The sequence below is a fragment of the Acromyrmex echinatior genome, chromosome 11 (assembly GCF_024713525.1).
Source record: "Acromyrmex echinatior isolate Ae372 chromosome 11, ASM2471352v2, whole genome shotgun sequence".
NCBI lineage: Eukaryota > Metazoa > Arthropoda > Insecta > Hymenoptera > Formicidae > Acromyrmex > Acromyrmex echinatior.
The window spans coordinates 7,188,074-7,205,121 of record NC_141862.1 but is presented as its reverse complement, the minus strand read 5'-3'; the positions used below and the strand labels follow the sequence as shown (position 1 = coordinate 7,205,121).

Here is a 17,048-nt window from a genome sequence, read left to right as displayed (position 1 = left end):
TAAGGACTATACTGTTATTAAGTAACAATATATAACTTGTACAAGATTTTCAAACAATTGACGAACGACGAGGAATCCGATACAAAATAATCGTTGGTTTCCAACTCTTTAAATAATGAATATATGTTATCAATGTTGTACGTGTTAGTATCAATAATATAATCTTTTATTGCTTAATTCCCATAATATCTTAATATCTTACTTAACAAGATTTTTCGAATTTGTCTTTGATAACAATTTTTCCATGCTCCCGATGTTTTCAAAAGATAAGTGATATACTATTCAATTTTAAGTAGCCCTTTAACGATACATAATTCATACATTTCGAACTTCTTTATGTGATAAAATCCTTCTTTTCACCAATTATTATCTTTTCTGTTAGTATAGGACACGTTGATACACGCAGATATTAAATCATATATTTATTAATATAGAATAGTAAAAAGAAGAAATATTTAATATAACTGACTACTCTATATCATCGTATGGTATATACATAAAACTAATTTATGTTTTAATCTATAAAATCTATTTAACCTTTTAACATATGAAATATAAAAAGAAAAAAATTTTTAATGGTTTCTCACAATGACGTCATAGACATAATACGGCCGCAAATGTGGAGAACCATATTACGCTATATATTGTGGAGACTAAAAGCGTTCTTGACCGTAAGATTTAAACTGATTTTGGTTGGATTAACGAGATATCGCATACTCTATTGGGTAGAGCATGTGACGTCATTAATCTAACTCGGATCAATTCAAAGCCGCTACGATCTAAAACGCCATAAAGATTGCGAATTAGAGTTTAGAATTCGACCAGTCAAATAATTAATTTTAATCCGTTTCGTTCTGATTTACTGGATTTTCTAATTCTCAATCTCTAACGTATAATGCGACTCGTGCTTTAGGCCTTAGGCCAGTATTCACTGGTTCTTATATTTAAGAACCGTTTTAAGTACAGTCTTAAGATATCACGGAGTCAAATTAGAATTTCAAGATATATTACACCTGGATAGTTTTAAGGCAAAAGCCGACTACAAATATTGGTCTAAGCAAAGTTCCTCAGTCAGTTATCTCTTGATCGATAACACTTAAATCGTTGTAAGCTGCGTGTCTCGACTGTACACACTGACTGTGCTACCGTCAATGGTGTCTTTTTTTAATGAAAGTACGCGTGATTTGTGTATCGCGACGTAATACGTCGCTACGGTGTCGAGACTGTCGAGCTGCGGCTCAGTCGATCGCGGTCGTCGCTTACGGACGCGTCCCACTTCGATCACGTCTGTCAGTGCATGATAGCCGGCTGATATCCACGCGCTTCGAAGGCAAGGATAGCGAAGAGCATATGTCACCGTCGTTCAGGAAATACTAGGAACTATCATACTCTTGGCGTCATCGCGCGGTAAAATCTCGCGCCATGTGTCTCATAAGGAATCAAACGGTCAAAACTTCCCGACAGGAATCTATTGCGTGAGATTGGATATTCAGTCGGCAAATTTTCGAAAAGTAATTTACAAATTTTTACACTCTTTCCCACCATTGAGTCTATTCATCCGAGAAGGCCACGATTATATTGACGATGTAATTTGTGAGTTAATTAATAAAAAAAAGATCTGGGACTTGCAGGGAAGAGACGAAAAAAGAGAGAACGAAAAAATAGAACGGACGTATTGATATTGTTAAAAAAAAAAAAAAAAAACGCAATCACTGCAATCACAGTTTGTCATTTGGAGGAGAAAGGATTGAGGTGTTTGAAAGCACCGCCACACAGTGTAGCAGTACCCGGTACAACAGAAATCTAGAATCGGACTGGAATGAAATAGTTTCGAGTTTTAATTTTTGCTTCTAAGGTTAGTAGTGCGTCAACAATTTCAAATATACAAATTTCAAAAAGTCAAATAATATAATTTTTTTAATCAAGATGAGGATAGAGACGTAAACAAGATCGTTTTTTTTTTTAATTCCTCCAGTGTCCATGATATTTAGTGTTGAATATCAGGATAGATTTAATTTTTTTTATGCTACCAAATCGGTTAGATTTGATTGATTCGAAGGTTTTTATCAGCCAGTTCTCCAAATATGCACGAAATAAATCCAGATTATTAAATCAGTAGTTTGTGAGACATATGCTACATTCAAACAAAACAGCAAGTCACGATATCATTGACATTAAAATGACATTAAAATGATTCGAAAATAATTGAAAAATGATTTTTAATGATCATTTTAGGATCATTTTAATATCATTTTAATATCATAATGACTTGTTATTCTGCTTGAGCAAAAGCAAATATAGTTCACTTGAAAATCATCAATAAAAATAGAATGATTGAATTTTAGCCACTGTTTGTTATATGACGCTTTAAGTACATACGCATATTCGAGATAAAGCAGTTATAAAATTTGTTCCGTTCTTCGTGATTGCCGAAAAGGAAAGAATGTTTTAAGTTTCTTCAGTTATGATCGCAATTCTGGAAAACCATCAGTTATGTTTGTATGTATACAAAAAGAAGATCAACGAGGGAAATTCAGAAAAAGGAAAATCTGACAAGAGCAGAAAATTGAACAAACACATTACGCAGCTCTTACCGATCGCTGATTAAGGATAGTCCGTGCATCGCTGTATCATTATATTCGAATTCTTGCTGCGAGACATTTTCGCGAATGTCTCGATGAATCACGTAATTAGGTGTACTAAATATAAGAAATGACTATTAATAACAGAAGCATGTATCGTCTGTCGACTATTTCGTGCGTAGTCATAAAGGTCGGTAAATGCGAATTATCCACTGTTGATGCGACTAATTACATTCATTCGGCATATGTTATACTGTAAATAATCGTGATAGTAGGAAGTACTTCAATCAAAACGGAATTGAAAAATTTCGAATTTGATGAAATCCTTGATCCAACTTCTAAATGTCCTTTCGTTTATGTATTGACTATATCATCGAATTCCATTACTTTGATGTTGATTGACTGTTGGACTTTATATAGAACGATAATGCGTGAGAATAGTTCAATTGTAGCTTTCTTCATCAAAGATCTTTCGATATAAATCATCGTTTATGAGATTTATACTATTTTATCTTCAGAAGAGTTTTAGAAGCGTAGCGTTCAAATTTCGCGGTATTGACGAATATGCAAGTAATTTTTCAAACATTTGAATAGCCTTGGTGATTTGAATATTAATTAGCAATGCAAATTATACTGAGAACGGTAATGAAAACCGATATGGTCTTACAATCGGTTTACCAACGGACTTTCTGCTTGTTAACGCTCGCGACTCGGCAATTGACCCTGATTGATCAGAAAATAACAGAACTTTGAACTCAATTTCATGTGACTAGAAATAATATATCTACTGCCAAATAAACTCTAACCAGTAAAAATACTTTTTTCTAATAACATCATAAGAACATTCAAAATATGATTGAACATAAAAATAGGAATGTGAGACACACACACACACACACACAAAAACAGAATATTCTGTAATAACGCTTAAGAGGAGATTTCTAAGATCATTTTGAGACGAAAATCTTAATATCAAAATGTTGAAAAAAGTTTTTTAACATAATAAATATTCATCATTTTATTTCTGTATGCATAATATTTATATCGATATTAATAAGAAGCGACAACGAACTTTTAGCACTTTACATATTATGAACGCTCAAGGTAATATGAATTTACTAACTTTAAATATTTATAATTTTAAAGATTATATTGACTTCGATATTTTGGTACTAAAATTTTCGTCTTAAAATGAATCTCAGAAATTTACCACTAATGTCCAATTTCTTTATCTCCCAAAATACAATGGAGATCTCCTAAGGTTATCAGCAACTTATCTGGAAATGAAGAAATTGGGCAGTATTGTTACAGTCTTTACAAAATATCCTGTATATAAAACAACTAGGAACTCTAATAATATAGCGACTTATATTTTTAGTCCTTTTTTTTGAATTAATTCTTTTTAGTCGTGATTGAAAATCCCTTTGATTAGATTATCTTCCTCTGATTAGACCGTAATCTAATATACGAATAATTATAATTCACCTCGCTCGTTAATGTAGAACGGAAATACGAGATTTGAGGGATGGCATCGCAAGCTGTGGAACTGAGAACACTGCTACGATTGTCATTCAACGTTAACAAGACCAAATTACTAGCATGTGCGAAGAAGTCACAGGTCAGTGGCTTCTCAAACAGGGAAACGTTAACGATGATGGACATTAATGATATGTTTGCAATATCCTTTGCGATCAATTGATGACATACATCCTTAATATATTTTTATTATAACGCGTGATACTTAATCACTGCCTACAATGATAAACGGTGAACAGTAAAACGGGACTTATACAAGATGAATAAAAACTGGACGCAATATTTCTGGCGTCAGTCGGATAGTCCTTGCAGTAGGACCAGCAGATTAAGAATATCGCCAAGATTTGAAATTTGAGATATGACTCACAATTTTTCACACTGATCTAAAAGAAACACAATATGTGATTTGATGCAAATCTAAAGTAAAATGATTGAAATATTTTTTTTTGTTCATGTATTGCATTAAACATAAAATAATTAACATAATTATTATAATTATATGCGAAAATTTTTGTCATTGCAAGCAGTCACAATCAACAAGGTTAATTAAGTTTCATGTATACCGTCGATTTTGTAATATCTGTTATTGAATGAACACTTGCGATTTAAATTAGTAGTAGTATTAACAGCCTGATTAACAAAAGTCAATAATAGTGCAATTAATTAATAGAAAGACTACAAAAAACGAATTAAGAAGTTGAAACATAAAAATTTTTAGATAGAATAAAAATAAGTAAATGGATAATAAATTATTCATATATGGTAAATTAATGTAGCAACGGTGATTAAGATATGCTAAGAATATAGCAGAATTGTATTTTATAATTAATTATATGTTGCGGTATACGCATGTTTAAGAATTTAGTTAAGTATAATGCATCATTTCGAAGGCATTGGACAGATTTAGCTCTTTGATTTCAGTAAAGATGATAGCTGTATCGGAAAGAGGATACTTTCATTGGATCGATTGGCTGGTGTTTGCACTTATGCTCTTCGTGTCTGCCGCAGCTGGCTTATGGCACTTCAGAAGAGCGCAAAAGTCGAACACACAGGACTACCTGCTTGGAGGAAGAAGCTTAGGACTCTTTCCTGTGTCCGCTTCTCTCGTCGCCAGGTAAGCTTAGTTCGTCATTCTACACGATTTAAGACTATTAAAAGAAAAAAAGGAAATAAGGAATGAATGAAAAATGAGAATTTAAAACATTCTGAAACATAACAGAAGAATTAAAGAATTCGTTAGTGTTAAAAAATTAAACAATTTTCTTTTATCACCATCGTAAATTTCACATCTTAATTCAGAATAAAGACTCTTTTAATATTTTCACATAACAATGTTCAGATTTAGAAAATGTCAATTTTGAAGATTAATATTACATACTCGAAAAGAATGATCTTACTAAAAAAAAGTACAAAATAAAGTATTTAAAATTTTAGCTTGATACAGATCTGAAATTAATCTTGTTACAAAAAAATTTTATAGGATTTAGCATTCAAACTGATTGCTAAAATGTCAAACTTTTTGTAGCATTACTCATCGTATTTGAGATTCCTTTAAAATTATTTTGATGGTTTAACAAAATTATTTTCAGATTTGTATCTAGCTAAATTTTTAGATACTTTATTAAAATCATCCTTTTCGTGTAAAAAATGATTCGTATCTCATTTATCATGTAATTCTTGATTGATTAGTTATGCAGAATAATTAATTTCATAACTTCAGAATATTTAATTTCATTTATCATAACTGTAGTTTCATATCAGGCGTGACGATTTTGGGTACTCCGACGGAGATTTACAACTTTGGCACGCAATATTGGATCACGATCTTCTCGATTCTTTTTTCCGGTATCGTGGTAGCTACTATATATCTTCCTGTTTTTAGTACCTTACAACTTAACTCTGTTTATGAGGTTAGTTTTTTCCATTTAATTCCGTTTAGTATCTCCTCTCGATGTGGCACAATTTTCACGATTCACTTCTTTTAGTATTTGGAAATTCGATTCAATCGCACTGTAAGGATTCTGATTTCTTCAATTTTTGTTTTTGACGTGGTAAGTGTGTATCTGGCCTTTTTATGTTTTCATGACGATTTCAAAGACTAAACTGAATAAGAATCAATTAATTTCAGCTCCTTTATCAATCAATCGTAGTCTATGTCCCTGCATTGGCATTGAATCAAGGTATTTTATATACATTATTCACTACATTATTCACGTTAAGATTTTAACCTACTTCCATTAATACTTTCGATGATTCATTACAGTGAGCGGCATCGATATACACTTGATCGGAAGCATCGTATGCGTCGTATGTGTTTTCTACACCGTTCTGGTAAGTTGCGATTTCGTGCCACTTAATTTTTTTTTTTTTTATTAATTTTGATCAACGAATTATTCCTCTTTTTCACTTCGTAAATTAAGATAAAAAGAAAAATTGAAATGAAAAGATCGTCGTAAGATTGTCATATTGTACTTAAATGTTAACAAGAATAGTATACGCAGGGGGGATGAAAACGGTTGTGGCGGTCGAGAGAACGGAAGCCTAAGCTAATTTTCCGGGGGAGGCTCGTTCGCCAAATTCCCGCGGGGATGGCTGGAGTTCCTCGGACACGGTCTACCGTAGGAAACAATTTTCAGTGGACAATGCCGCGAAGAATCTCACGCGAGAGCCTTAGTACTGGAAATGTTTATGGACGGAAACTGAAAGCCCGACAATGGCGCGGGGAAACAATGGCGCGGAGAACGTCGAGCGGATGTTATCGTAGCAGCGGATCACAAAGCCGGCGCTGAAGTGATTAATCGCGGGATCGCGCGCCTGTAATTATCCGAGCAATTTGTTGGATCTCGTATTAATGAGAATTTATCGTGGTTGAGTGGCTCTTTACAAATTTGTTTATTATATGCCGCCTGCGCACGCGCGAGCATACTGTGGACTGTACGCAATTGCATGCACTCGAAAAAGCATTCGCCACTAACGCATTCTTCAGAAATAGATAATACCGTCGCAGGAATATTTTTATCGGGGCAGGAAGTTATTGAGGAAGTTGCATAATCAAATTTCTAACTTACTTCAACTCTGATGATTGTTACGAAAGAAAATATTTAGAGACTGATTAATTACAGATGCAAATAAGTATGGATATACATGCGGATTAAGTAAAATCGTTCTTTTTACGAGATATTCAAGAGTGTCTTATATAAATAAAATATTTTATTCTACCCTGCACTCATTTTTTGATCTTTTATTAGGGTGGTATTCGAGCAGTGGTTTGGACAGATGCATTACAAGTCGGCGTGATGATAGCAGCAGTTATCACAGTTGCCTCTCTAGGTACATATCAAATGGGAGCGTCTGAAATTTGGAATAGGGCTATCGATGCCAAGCGAATCGAATTTTTTAAGTAAGAATTCAAAGAATGTCATCAAAATTATATTGCGCAAACATACCAAATATTCACTCGTATTCTTTTACTTATTGTGTAGTTTTGATCCATCGCCCTATACGAGACACACCTTTTGGACAGTACTAATTGGTTCTTGGTTATATAATACCGCGTATATCGCTGTCAATCAAACTATGGTGCAGCGATACATATCGTTAAAAAGTACAAAGATATCTCAAATGTGAGTATACCGATTATTTTAGCAACTTTCAATCATAATAATTTTGTTATAAAATGATAAGAGATAATAACGAATATAGCTATTATGTTATACGTATACATAAATATTATATATAAATGTATGTTTTATTCTCTATATATAATTAGTTTTATATTCTATATATATCTCATAATAGTATTATATCTTATAATACAATTTATAACATAACATTATTACAATTAAAAGTTAATATATCACAATATTATAAACAATATTATTATTATTATTATATATATGTATATTTTTTAATAGAATAAATAGAAATAATGAAATGCTCATCATTCATCATTTTATTTTCTGTCGTACTTTGCTTGGTTTGCCGATAAAGTTCATGAAAGATAATTTTTTTTGATTGTTATGCAAATTACGTAAACAATTCGGAAAAATTCCTCTGAAAAAGAATACCGAATGAATCGTACATTCATTTTGTGTGTGTGTGTGTGTGTGTGTGTGTGTGTGTGTGTGTGTGTGTGTGTGTGTGTACACATTACTCATATATATGTCTATATTAATATAGTCAATGTTGCAAATCTTTACATATCCTAATTACAGATCCATTGCGATATTTACCATCAGCATAATGGTGTTTATTTCAACATGCTGTTGGTGTGGACTAGTCCTTCTCGCTTGGTGGTCACCACCGAAATGTGATCCAAGAGTTTCTGGCTTAATTACGGCCGATGATCAATTGTTGCCGGCTTATGTCATGGAAATTGCTCATCATTTACATGGGATACCTGGCCTCTTTATTTCCGGAATTTTTGGCGCAGCACTCAGGTATCGCAAATCAAATTAATATAAATACAAGTAAATTGTCTATATATGAGTAGCTTTCGCGATTGTTAGTGGAGAGAGAGGGGGGAGGGGGGCTAGCCTCTAAAAAAATTTTTTGAGCTAAACGAAACACTGAGACCACAAATTTTTTTTTTTAAGAACGCATAAATAGCGCATTATTATATAATTTATTCATTAAGATTTGGTTAAGTGGGGGGAGAGGGGGGGGGCAGCTAAGTAGACGTTACATTTACGGAGCGATAAGATATAATTTGTAAATAAACGAAATGTAGGACTTACAAAGTTAAGATATGCAGTTAAATTCGTTATTGTGCATTTCACTTGTTTGTGAATTTAAGTTTTATTGTCTTAAGCCCACTTCAGACGATAATTCGCAACCGAATTGGCGACAGAATTTTATTTATAATATTGCATGTCGTAACATAAAAAAATATTTTAAGGAGTAAAATACATACATATAAAAAATATATATCAATGACATAGATTTTCCATATGTATTTTCTATATGTATGTATTTTATTTCTTCAAATGTTTTCTATGTTTATTTTTATTTAAATATATTTTATTTAAATATATGTAATTAAGTAAAATATAATATTCATTTGGGCAATTTTTTTATGCGTCAAATCGATAAAATAATTTATTATCTTTATCAAATTTCTCTATACTTACAATTTAAATAAAAAAACAAAGTTCAGGTATTTGTTTAATTTAGCTGACGTGAACCATTTGACCGAATGAAAAAATTAGCAATTTTGATGCTCATGATGTTTAGTTATTGATCTGTCACGAGTAAATATGATACGAGTAAATGAAAATTGTCCTTTTTTCACAGTTCATTATCAGTAGGCTTCAACTCGACGTCCGTTGTGATTCTAGAGGACTTCATTAAAGGATGCTTTAAAATGAAGCCCAACGATCGTTGTTCCTCGATTTTCGTGAAAATCCTTGTCGTCCTGTTTGGTGTGTTAGCGCTATGCTTGCTTTTCTTGATCGAGAAATTAGGTGGAGTTCTATCTGTGAGTGTTCAGTGTTATCGTTTCATTGTAATCTATATTAAAACATTAAAATGCTATAATTTTTATTACTGCAATTAAAAATGCTGTAATTTTTATTATTGCAATTTAGGTGACGGGTAGTTTAGCAGCTATCGCTGCCGGAACTTCCTTTGGCGTCTTCACTCTGGGTATCTTGTTTCCGTGGGCAAATTCCAAGGTATAAATTAAAATGTGATCAACTCTCAGATGGATAAATTATTTTCCAAACAAACTCTAATAATAAAAAAATTGTTTCGTGTATATCTGTTTCGTGCAGGGTGCCTTTGTTGGTACTATTGCAGGATTCATTATGTCTGGATGGGTCAGTTTTGGTGCGAATGCGGCCATTGGTTCTGGTCTCATAGTGCCAAAGAAACTTCCAGTGCCACAGTGTGAGGGAAATGTGAGCCAAAATTTCTTAAAGCAATTTGAATGGCACAAGTGAGTAACTTTTATTTAATTTGTATTGAATTAATTTTGATTCTAATTAACAAACGCATACATTGTGCAGCGAAGACAATGTCTTCCCGTTATATCGGTTGTCTTATCACTGGATTGCTCCTATTGGCACGTTGGCGGTACTTGTGGTGGGTGCGATTGTTACTTGTATGACAGGTGCGCAAAATCCTTCATCGATCGACAAGAATTTGCTCTCTCCAGTGATACATAGGTAATCAACTGGTTTAGAAACTTTTGCTATAACTTTTATTACAACGAAAAAAACATCATTCTTAATTTACAGATGGTTACCACAACAAAAATGTTCACAAGAGATAGATGGATGTGTATCCGTATCGACTGATTTGCAATTATCAGCGAATTTACTAACGGCTCTTCGCCGAAAATCGCAACCTAATTAATAATAACGTACTATAGATAATAAACGTTTTCGCAAATATATCATTACAAATATATCTATCAACCAAGAGATATGTTGAACTGATAATTAGAAGATTTTAAAGTACTTATTATTGATTTTTATTGATAGTTAATTGATAGTTAATTTTATTGATAGTTTATTAATAGTTAATTTTTTCTTTTTTTCGAAGTATTTATAAAAATTTATATATAAAATGGATCCTCGTTTATCAAAATTACATATTTCAATTTTGAACAATGGACCAATTGAATTTAATGTACGTAATTATATTATATATATAAAAAATTTCAAAATGATTTACAATCTTTAAAATAAAATAAATAATCAATTCAAGGCTAATGAGAGTCAAAGCAGATGCTGAATGATATAATTACAAAACTTTAATTACTTTCCATTATACAAAATCTTCTTTATTTTTGAACATTTCGGCTCTCTTTGGAGTCCTCTTCAGCGAAATTACATATCCTAACTCATTTTCATTGAATGATCATATTTCTATTAATCGAATTAACCCATACTTGCCTATCTTTAATAATACTCCTGCTGAAACTATAAACCCATACATACAGACTTTTACATGAGGCTTAGGAAGTCAAATATGAAATATATAAATAGGTATTTTATTAAAAATCCTCAAAAAGTAAAATTATAATTTTCCATAACTACTGCCATTAATTTAAACTTTACTGTTACCTGTACATATATATATATATATATATATATATATATATATATATATATATATATATTAAAAATATAAATTAGTAAAGGAAATGAAACTAATATATATATATGTGTGTGTGTGTGTGTGTGTGTGCGCGCGCGCGCGCGCGTGTGTGTGTGTGTATAAAATCATATAAATCCAAAGAGAGCCGAAACGTTCAAAAATGAAGAAAATTTTATGCAATAAAAAGTAATTAAAGTTTTTTAATTGTATTGTTGAGCACCTTCGACTGCTTGAACTTTCATTAGCCTTGAATGAATTGTTTATTTTTATATTAAATTATATATTAATGTACATTGAGTTAAGTGCGTAGAAAAAATATGAAATAATATTTTTATATGTCAGTATATATATATACACATATACACATATATATCGCAATAATATAGACTATAGACAATGCAAATTATTATATATGTATTTTTTACAGAATAAGTAGAAATAATAAAATGCTCATTATTGTGATTATTCATCATTTTAATTTCTGTCAAACTTTATCTTGATTCACTGACAAAGTTCACGAAAGATAATTGTTCCTTTCAATCGCTATGGGATATGCAAACACTTATCCTCGAAAAAATAAAAAGAATGGCAATCAAATTGTGTATTTGCTATATTCAAGACACGAATTCGTTGAAAAACCACTGCTAAATGATGCATTTATTTAATATCTCGATGAATCGCGTCGTTCGCACGAAAGAGCCAGGAATTTTTCGCACGAAGTCCATGCGTGATCGTCACGGGCAGCACGTCCCAAAGAAAATTGTGATTCGCAAGTTGCGTAGTCTTTATTAAGCGCGCTTCATATGCCATTTGCATTCGTCTGGGCGGCTGATAGATTCGGAATTTCCACGTACGCCCTACGCGTGTGGCTTATATTATATATATATATATATATATATATATAAAATATATATATATATATACAAGTGTATCCATGTATTTGTATATTATATGTATGCGTATGCATATAACGCGGAGAAACCGGAGAAGCGGAGACACGATGCGCGTAGACTCGCGCGGTCGCGTTCGCTTTGGAGACAGACCAACCAGGAGGGATGGTCGGAAGAGACCCGGGGTTGAGAGAGCGAAAGGGGTAGAGTGGCTGAGGTGGCGGGCTACAGAGATGGATATAGATAGATAGAGGTGGATAGAGAGAGGTCGCGAGGCTTGAATGGGGCTAGTTTGAGATAGTTAGCGGGCCTTCAGGGGCACAATCGGCCGCGATTGGCGGGCCTACAATCACACGTCGCATTATATGTCCATCAGCACGGCGGATCTCGCAAATACGCTATAGCGTGAGCGAGCGAACGCGCGCGCGCGCGCACACACTAACGCGAGTCGTCGTCCGCTCACCACAAAAATACTGCGACGTGTTCCGCTTCAGCATTCGTTTTCCTTGCGAATGTTTTTACATTTCGGCATTGTCCGTTTTATCTCTTAAACGTTCTGAACATTGCCGTTGCTGTCGCGCGAAAATTTCATCCTGAACGTAGGTTATCCAGTTTCTCAAAAGGCAGCTCGTTTAACCCAAGTGGACATTAGATAAAGTGGACAACCATGAATCTCAGTATAAAGAAGGAACGATATCTCTGTTTTTTTATTCGAGTACGACGTACATAAAAACGTTTCAATAGCTTTCTTGGCTGCACAATTTTGTCCTTACGCACTTACGTAGAGGTACCTGCGATTCACTGGAATGGCGGTTAATAAATTCTTAATACATGGCTTTTTCGGGAGCGCCGATGACTTCGTTCGTCCATCCGAGGAAAATGTTCCGCTCGAGAGACGCAGACACGGGACATTCGTCCGGGGGCGAGTTGTCCCGTATGCAAATTCGTTTTATTGTCGCGGCACAGAGAGCGTAGTCGAGCAGACGTGGACCCATGTAAACGGTCATCTTCGCTACCCGCCTTAATTTCATTCATGCCCCGCTACCCTCCGGCTACCCCTCTCTCACCGCCCCACTTTAATTACTGCCAATTGCCCTTGCCGCACGCGAATTATGTCATTTCCACATGAGCAGCACTTTAGCGAAATTTTCGCTAGGTAGTCAGAAATGAGACGACTGCAGTCTCGTTCTCTTCCCGCACTCCCCGCGCACTCTCTTGCGCTCCCTCGTCCTGGTGTAGCGTAATAAGGGAATAATTAATTAACTCCACTCCCCCGCGTTTCGTTTTTGCGCTTCGACCCTCGACGGAATAAAATTTACGTGTGTCCCGCGTATTAATTAAATGTCGTATCTTTCTCTCTCTCTCTCTCTCTCTCCCTCTCTCTCTCCCCTCTCTCTCTCTAGTTTTTTATGAGAGCGCAGCGCGCAATCGTAATGGTTGATTGAAAATAATCTGAGGAGCGAGTATAAAAAATGCATTATATTTCCTACGACGAGAATACGCGGGATTATATAATATTTTTGAGTGGCAGCGTCGTGGAAACACTAACAAAATATCTGTAGGCGAAAGGAAGAGACCATTTGTTCTTCTAATTCAATTATTCCTTGTTACAGTCGTATCTGCAGAGAAGCATCCCTCTTCTACTGGAGTTATTAGGCGGCCGGAGTACGAGCGAATTCCCAGCGAGCGGTCAGCGGCGACATTCCGGCGTTGCTGCCAGCACGAATGAAAATTTCACAGTCTCTCGATTCCCTCCAATTCGAAGGATCGCAGAGATCTTTCGGTCACGTCGAATCTCCCGTCGACGTATCTCTGGTTATATGGATCGTCGCATATCTACACGTTGACGGGGAGGATGGGCAGAAAAATAAAGCTCCTGTGCCAGGAGGCTAGACAGTCGATTCCGAAAGTGAATCACGCGAATTAATCTTGTGGAAAATTAGGTCAATCGTGAAGATCCCGATGGATCGCTTTGTGCACTTGTTGTTAGATCAATCACCGAAGAAAGCCAAGTAGGATCGAACGATGTTCGTCAATACAATGGCCTTTCTTGACAGCGCGGAAATTTTCGCTAGAAATTCATATGCGTTGTCGTGTAATCGAGTCGTGGTCTCGTTGTGCCGTATATCTCCGTCACATTATTTAACGCATACAATATTTCTTTTTTGTTTCACATTTAGTTATGCTTAGCTAGAAAAAGATTCTTTAATGACAACACCAGTTTATTTTTTTTCCAACGTCCCGACGACATGCTTCGCTTAATTGCGCGGGTAGTTGTAGCACATCGTGTAGCACATTAGCGGATACGAAGGCACCGCGTTATCACACCTGGGCGATTTTTCTCCATTAGCGGCATTGTTTCTGCACGAGTGTGTCGCCGGCCCGACCGCGCGAGTCACGTGAAACTGATTTGTAGCCAGGTTTATAGAAAAAAAACATGGTAACCTCCAGCGGCGACAGAACGAGGCAGCCTTGGTAGTGTCAAGTTGTTAGTTACTAAACAGAAATTATCTCACAGCTGAGCAGAAACCATTGATAGTGCAAAATTCAAGTACGTAATTAAATTACACGATAATTCTCAAGATTATTATAAAGTAATATTGGTACTCAAACGGATTATTTTTTGGATTGATTGAAAAAAAAAACGAGACACCATGGCCATCATTATCTCTTATATAGAAACATCAGCACTCGAATCGAATTCGACTAACAAATTTCGTTATCTTATATTATACATATGTCTGAGTTTATCTTTCCACGCAATCATTTTCGAAGTTAAAAGTTATTGGAAAAAAATCGCGTGGGTTGATTATAGTAACGATCGAGTTAGTCCGGAATATTTGCGCGCAAATGTCTCTCTTAAGCGTGGCAGTGCGATAAAGGATTTCCGAAGGTAGTTTAATTTGCATCAGGCCGGCCGGTTGTATTAAAGCGACTCGGATAAGAAAGGATTTCGGGGTGGGAGGGGTGGGGAGGGGGGGAGAGTGGGGTACCATTAATTCTCACGGAGAATCCGCCTTGCTCTTCTTTTCCGACGTTACGGCAGTTAGTCGTCACTTAGCTAGTTACTCGCTTACTTAGTCCACTTATTTTAATCGGGCGCTCGTCTGCGCCGCCTCAACCCAATTCTCCGCTTGTTTTTACGCTTTATCCCTTAAGGCTAATTCATTAATTAATTCCGTTAGTACCCTACCTACCGCCGCTGCCCTCCCTCCCTCCCTCTTCCTTCATCCTGTGTTCCACCGTCCCGCCCCCGTTTCTCTCCCCGTTGATGCAACTCCAGCGAACCTCTTGAAGCACGGGTGGGTGCTCACTAATTAAAGTAATTACTAAATAAATTGCAATTACACTAATGGATCGAGCACGACGACGGATACACTCGTCAGGAACTGTCGCCGAACTTTTCCCCGGTTATGTTGTCGATTACGAGATACCTGCCGATGTCGGTATTCCACTCAGATGTGGTCGTCCTCGTCGTCGTTGTCGTCGTCGTCGTCGTCGTCGTCGTCGTCGTCGTCGTCGTCGTCGTCGTCGTCGTCAACGTGACCCTTCTACTAGGCCGAGTAAAATTATAGTTTTGTCGTCGTCACTAAGTCTTTGCGTGGGTCACTCGGCATGAAGGCGAGGACTCTCTTCGTAAAATTATTATGAAGAAGCAGTAGGCACTTGTCTTTTATACATCACTTGTGCGTCGAACCGCTCGGTGCGGTGATATAAATCTTTCAATTCGTCCCCAGATATTTGCGATAGATAGCAAAATATATTTCCGTTACTATGACTTAAAGCGTGACACGCTCTATGAAATGATAAAGGAAGTAATAAAATATTTGGAAATCGCTGCGCGGATTTGATCGCTCTCGGACGCTGAGCGCGCCGGCAAACACAGATAGTGCGTCAACGTGTTAATGGGGCTATCAGTCAACATACACGTTTGAGTGACGTCTCAATCAAACACCAACGCGTATTTTGAATTCGCGTTACACCGACCATTCCGATTTCCGCATTCGCGTTCGATTTAACGTTCGGTAACGTTCTTCGAGGATGAGAGCGAGTTTCCTTCTCTTGCGGTTGCTCGATGAATGTACATCAACATTAACCTGCGACCGCGAAAAGTAAATTCGAAACTAGAAGAGAATAAAACTTTACCATCCGTACCCTGATATAAAATAAAAAAAAAAAAAGATAACTCTCTGTATCGGATTTACAGTTAGCGACGCTTTCCTTTTCTTTCCTTCGGCAAAAATGAAGGGTTATGCGCGCACAGGTGCACGAACGCACGCCTGAAAGTATGTTATGTCGATCGAACCGACGATCGCAATTATCCAGTAGGTAACGATTCCCGAAGGGCCGCCGCTAATTAATATAACCGGCGACAATTCATTCGCGATTGACAGGAAAATGCGTCGAGCGCGCGGCATCGCGACCGGTCCGCGTGCTCGTGATGGGGTGAAAGGGGGGCTCGAGGAGGGGGCGGAGAGGAGGCGCGCGGAGGAGCGGACTGGAGGCTCGCAATTTGTCAGGTGACAGCCGAGAGACTGGAATAAATGGACAATTACACAAATACAATGTTTGACGTCATTTCAATGACGCGAGAGACACCTGTGATTGATTGTTAATTGCCTCGGTTTGTTACCCTGACCAACGACGGGATTGGTGGGGACGTGCGCGCGAGGAAGCGGGGAGGAGGGGGGGGGGGGGAGGTGGTCCAGAGCACGATGGATACGAATAATTTAATTGAATCGATCGACGCGCGGGACTGTTTTCGTCGCTCCCACGCCACTTCTCTCTCCGTTCCTCCTTTTTATTCAAATCCCGCTCATTTGTCTCGCCGGTGCTTTCAGATCTGTTTGCGACATTATCTCGCGAGAGGGGAGGGAGAACGTTGACTCCTTTCTCGCTTATTGCAGCGACAAACTAAATTACTGTTTATCTGAAGAAG

General features: G+C 36.3%; 1 protein-coding gene across 3 annotated transcripts; it reads left to right on the top strand.

Moving 5' to 3' along the window:
* The first annotated feature begins 1,716 nt into the window (after positions 1-1,716).
* On the top strand, positions 1,717-14,324 carry LOC105145857 (sodium-coupled monocarboxylate transporter 1). 3 transcript variants are annotated; one of them, XM_087410934.1, is made up of 15 exons: positions 1,776-1,855; positions 4,085-4,200; positions 5,040-5,232; positions 5,869-6,028; positions 6,104-6,169; positions 6,247-6,298; positions 6,382-6,449; positions 7,367-7,518; positions 7,601-7,741; positions 8,333-8,557; positions 9,411-9,594; positions 9,704-9,790; positions 9,890-10,053; positions 10,124-10,282; positions 13,723-14,324. In XM_087410934.1, exons 2-15 carry the CDS (start codon positions 4,182-4,184, stop codon positions 13,763-13,765), a joined length of 1,713 nt encoding a protein of 570 aa, XP_087267060.1. In that variant the 5' UTR covers positions 1,776-1,855; positions 4,085-4,181; the 3' UTR covers positions 13,766-14,324. The 3 variants fall into 3 exon arrangements, with proteins under 3 accessions (XP_011054031.1, XP_087267060.1, XP_011054030.1); XM_011055728.2 differs by lacking the exon at positions 13,723-14,324 and adding an exon at positions 10,355-11,681; XM_011055729.2 differs by lacking the exons at positions 4,085-4,200; positions 13,723-14,324 and adding an exon at positions 10,355-11,681 and having other exon boundaries at positions 1,717-1,855.
* The last annotated feature ends 2,724 nt before the right edge of the window (positions 14,325-17,048 follow it).

What these genes read in the sequence shown, in the direction of transcription:
- LOC105145857 (XM_011055728.2), top strand. An exon ending in ATTTTTGGCGCAGCACTCAG is followed by an intron (nt 8,558 to 9,410) that starts GTATCGCAAATC and finishes CTTTTTTCACAG; the next exon opens with TTCATTATCAGTAGGCTTCA. An exon ending in TTCCGTGGGCAAATTCCAAG is followed by an intron (nt 9,791 to 9,889) that starts GTATAAATTAAA and finishes TGTTTCGTGCAG; the next exon opens with GGTGCCTTTGTTGGTACTAT.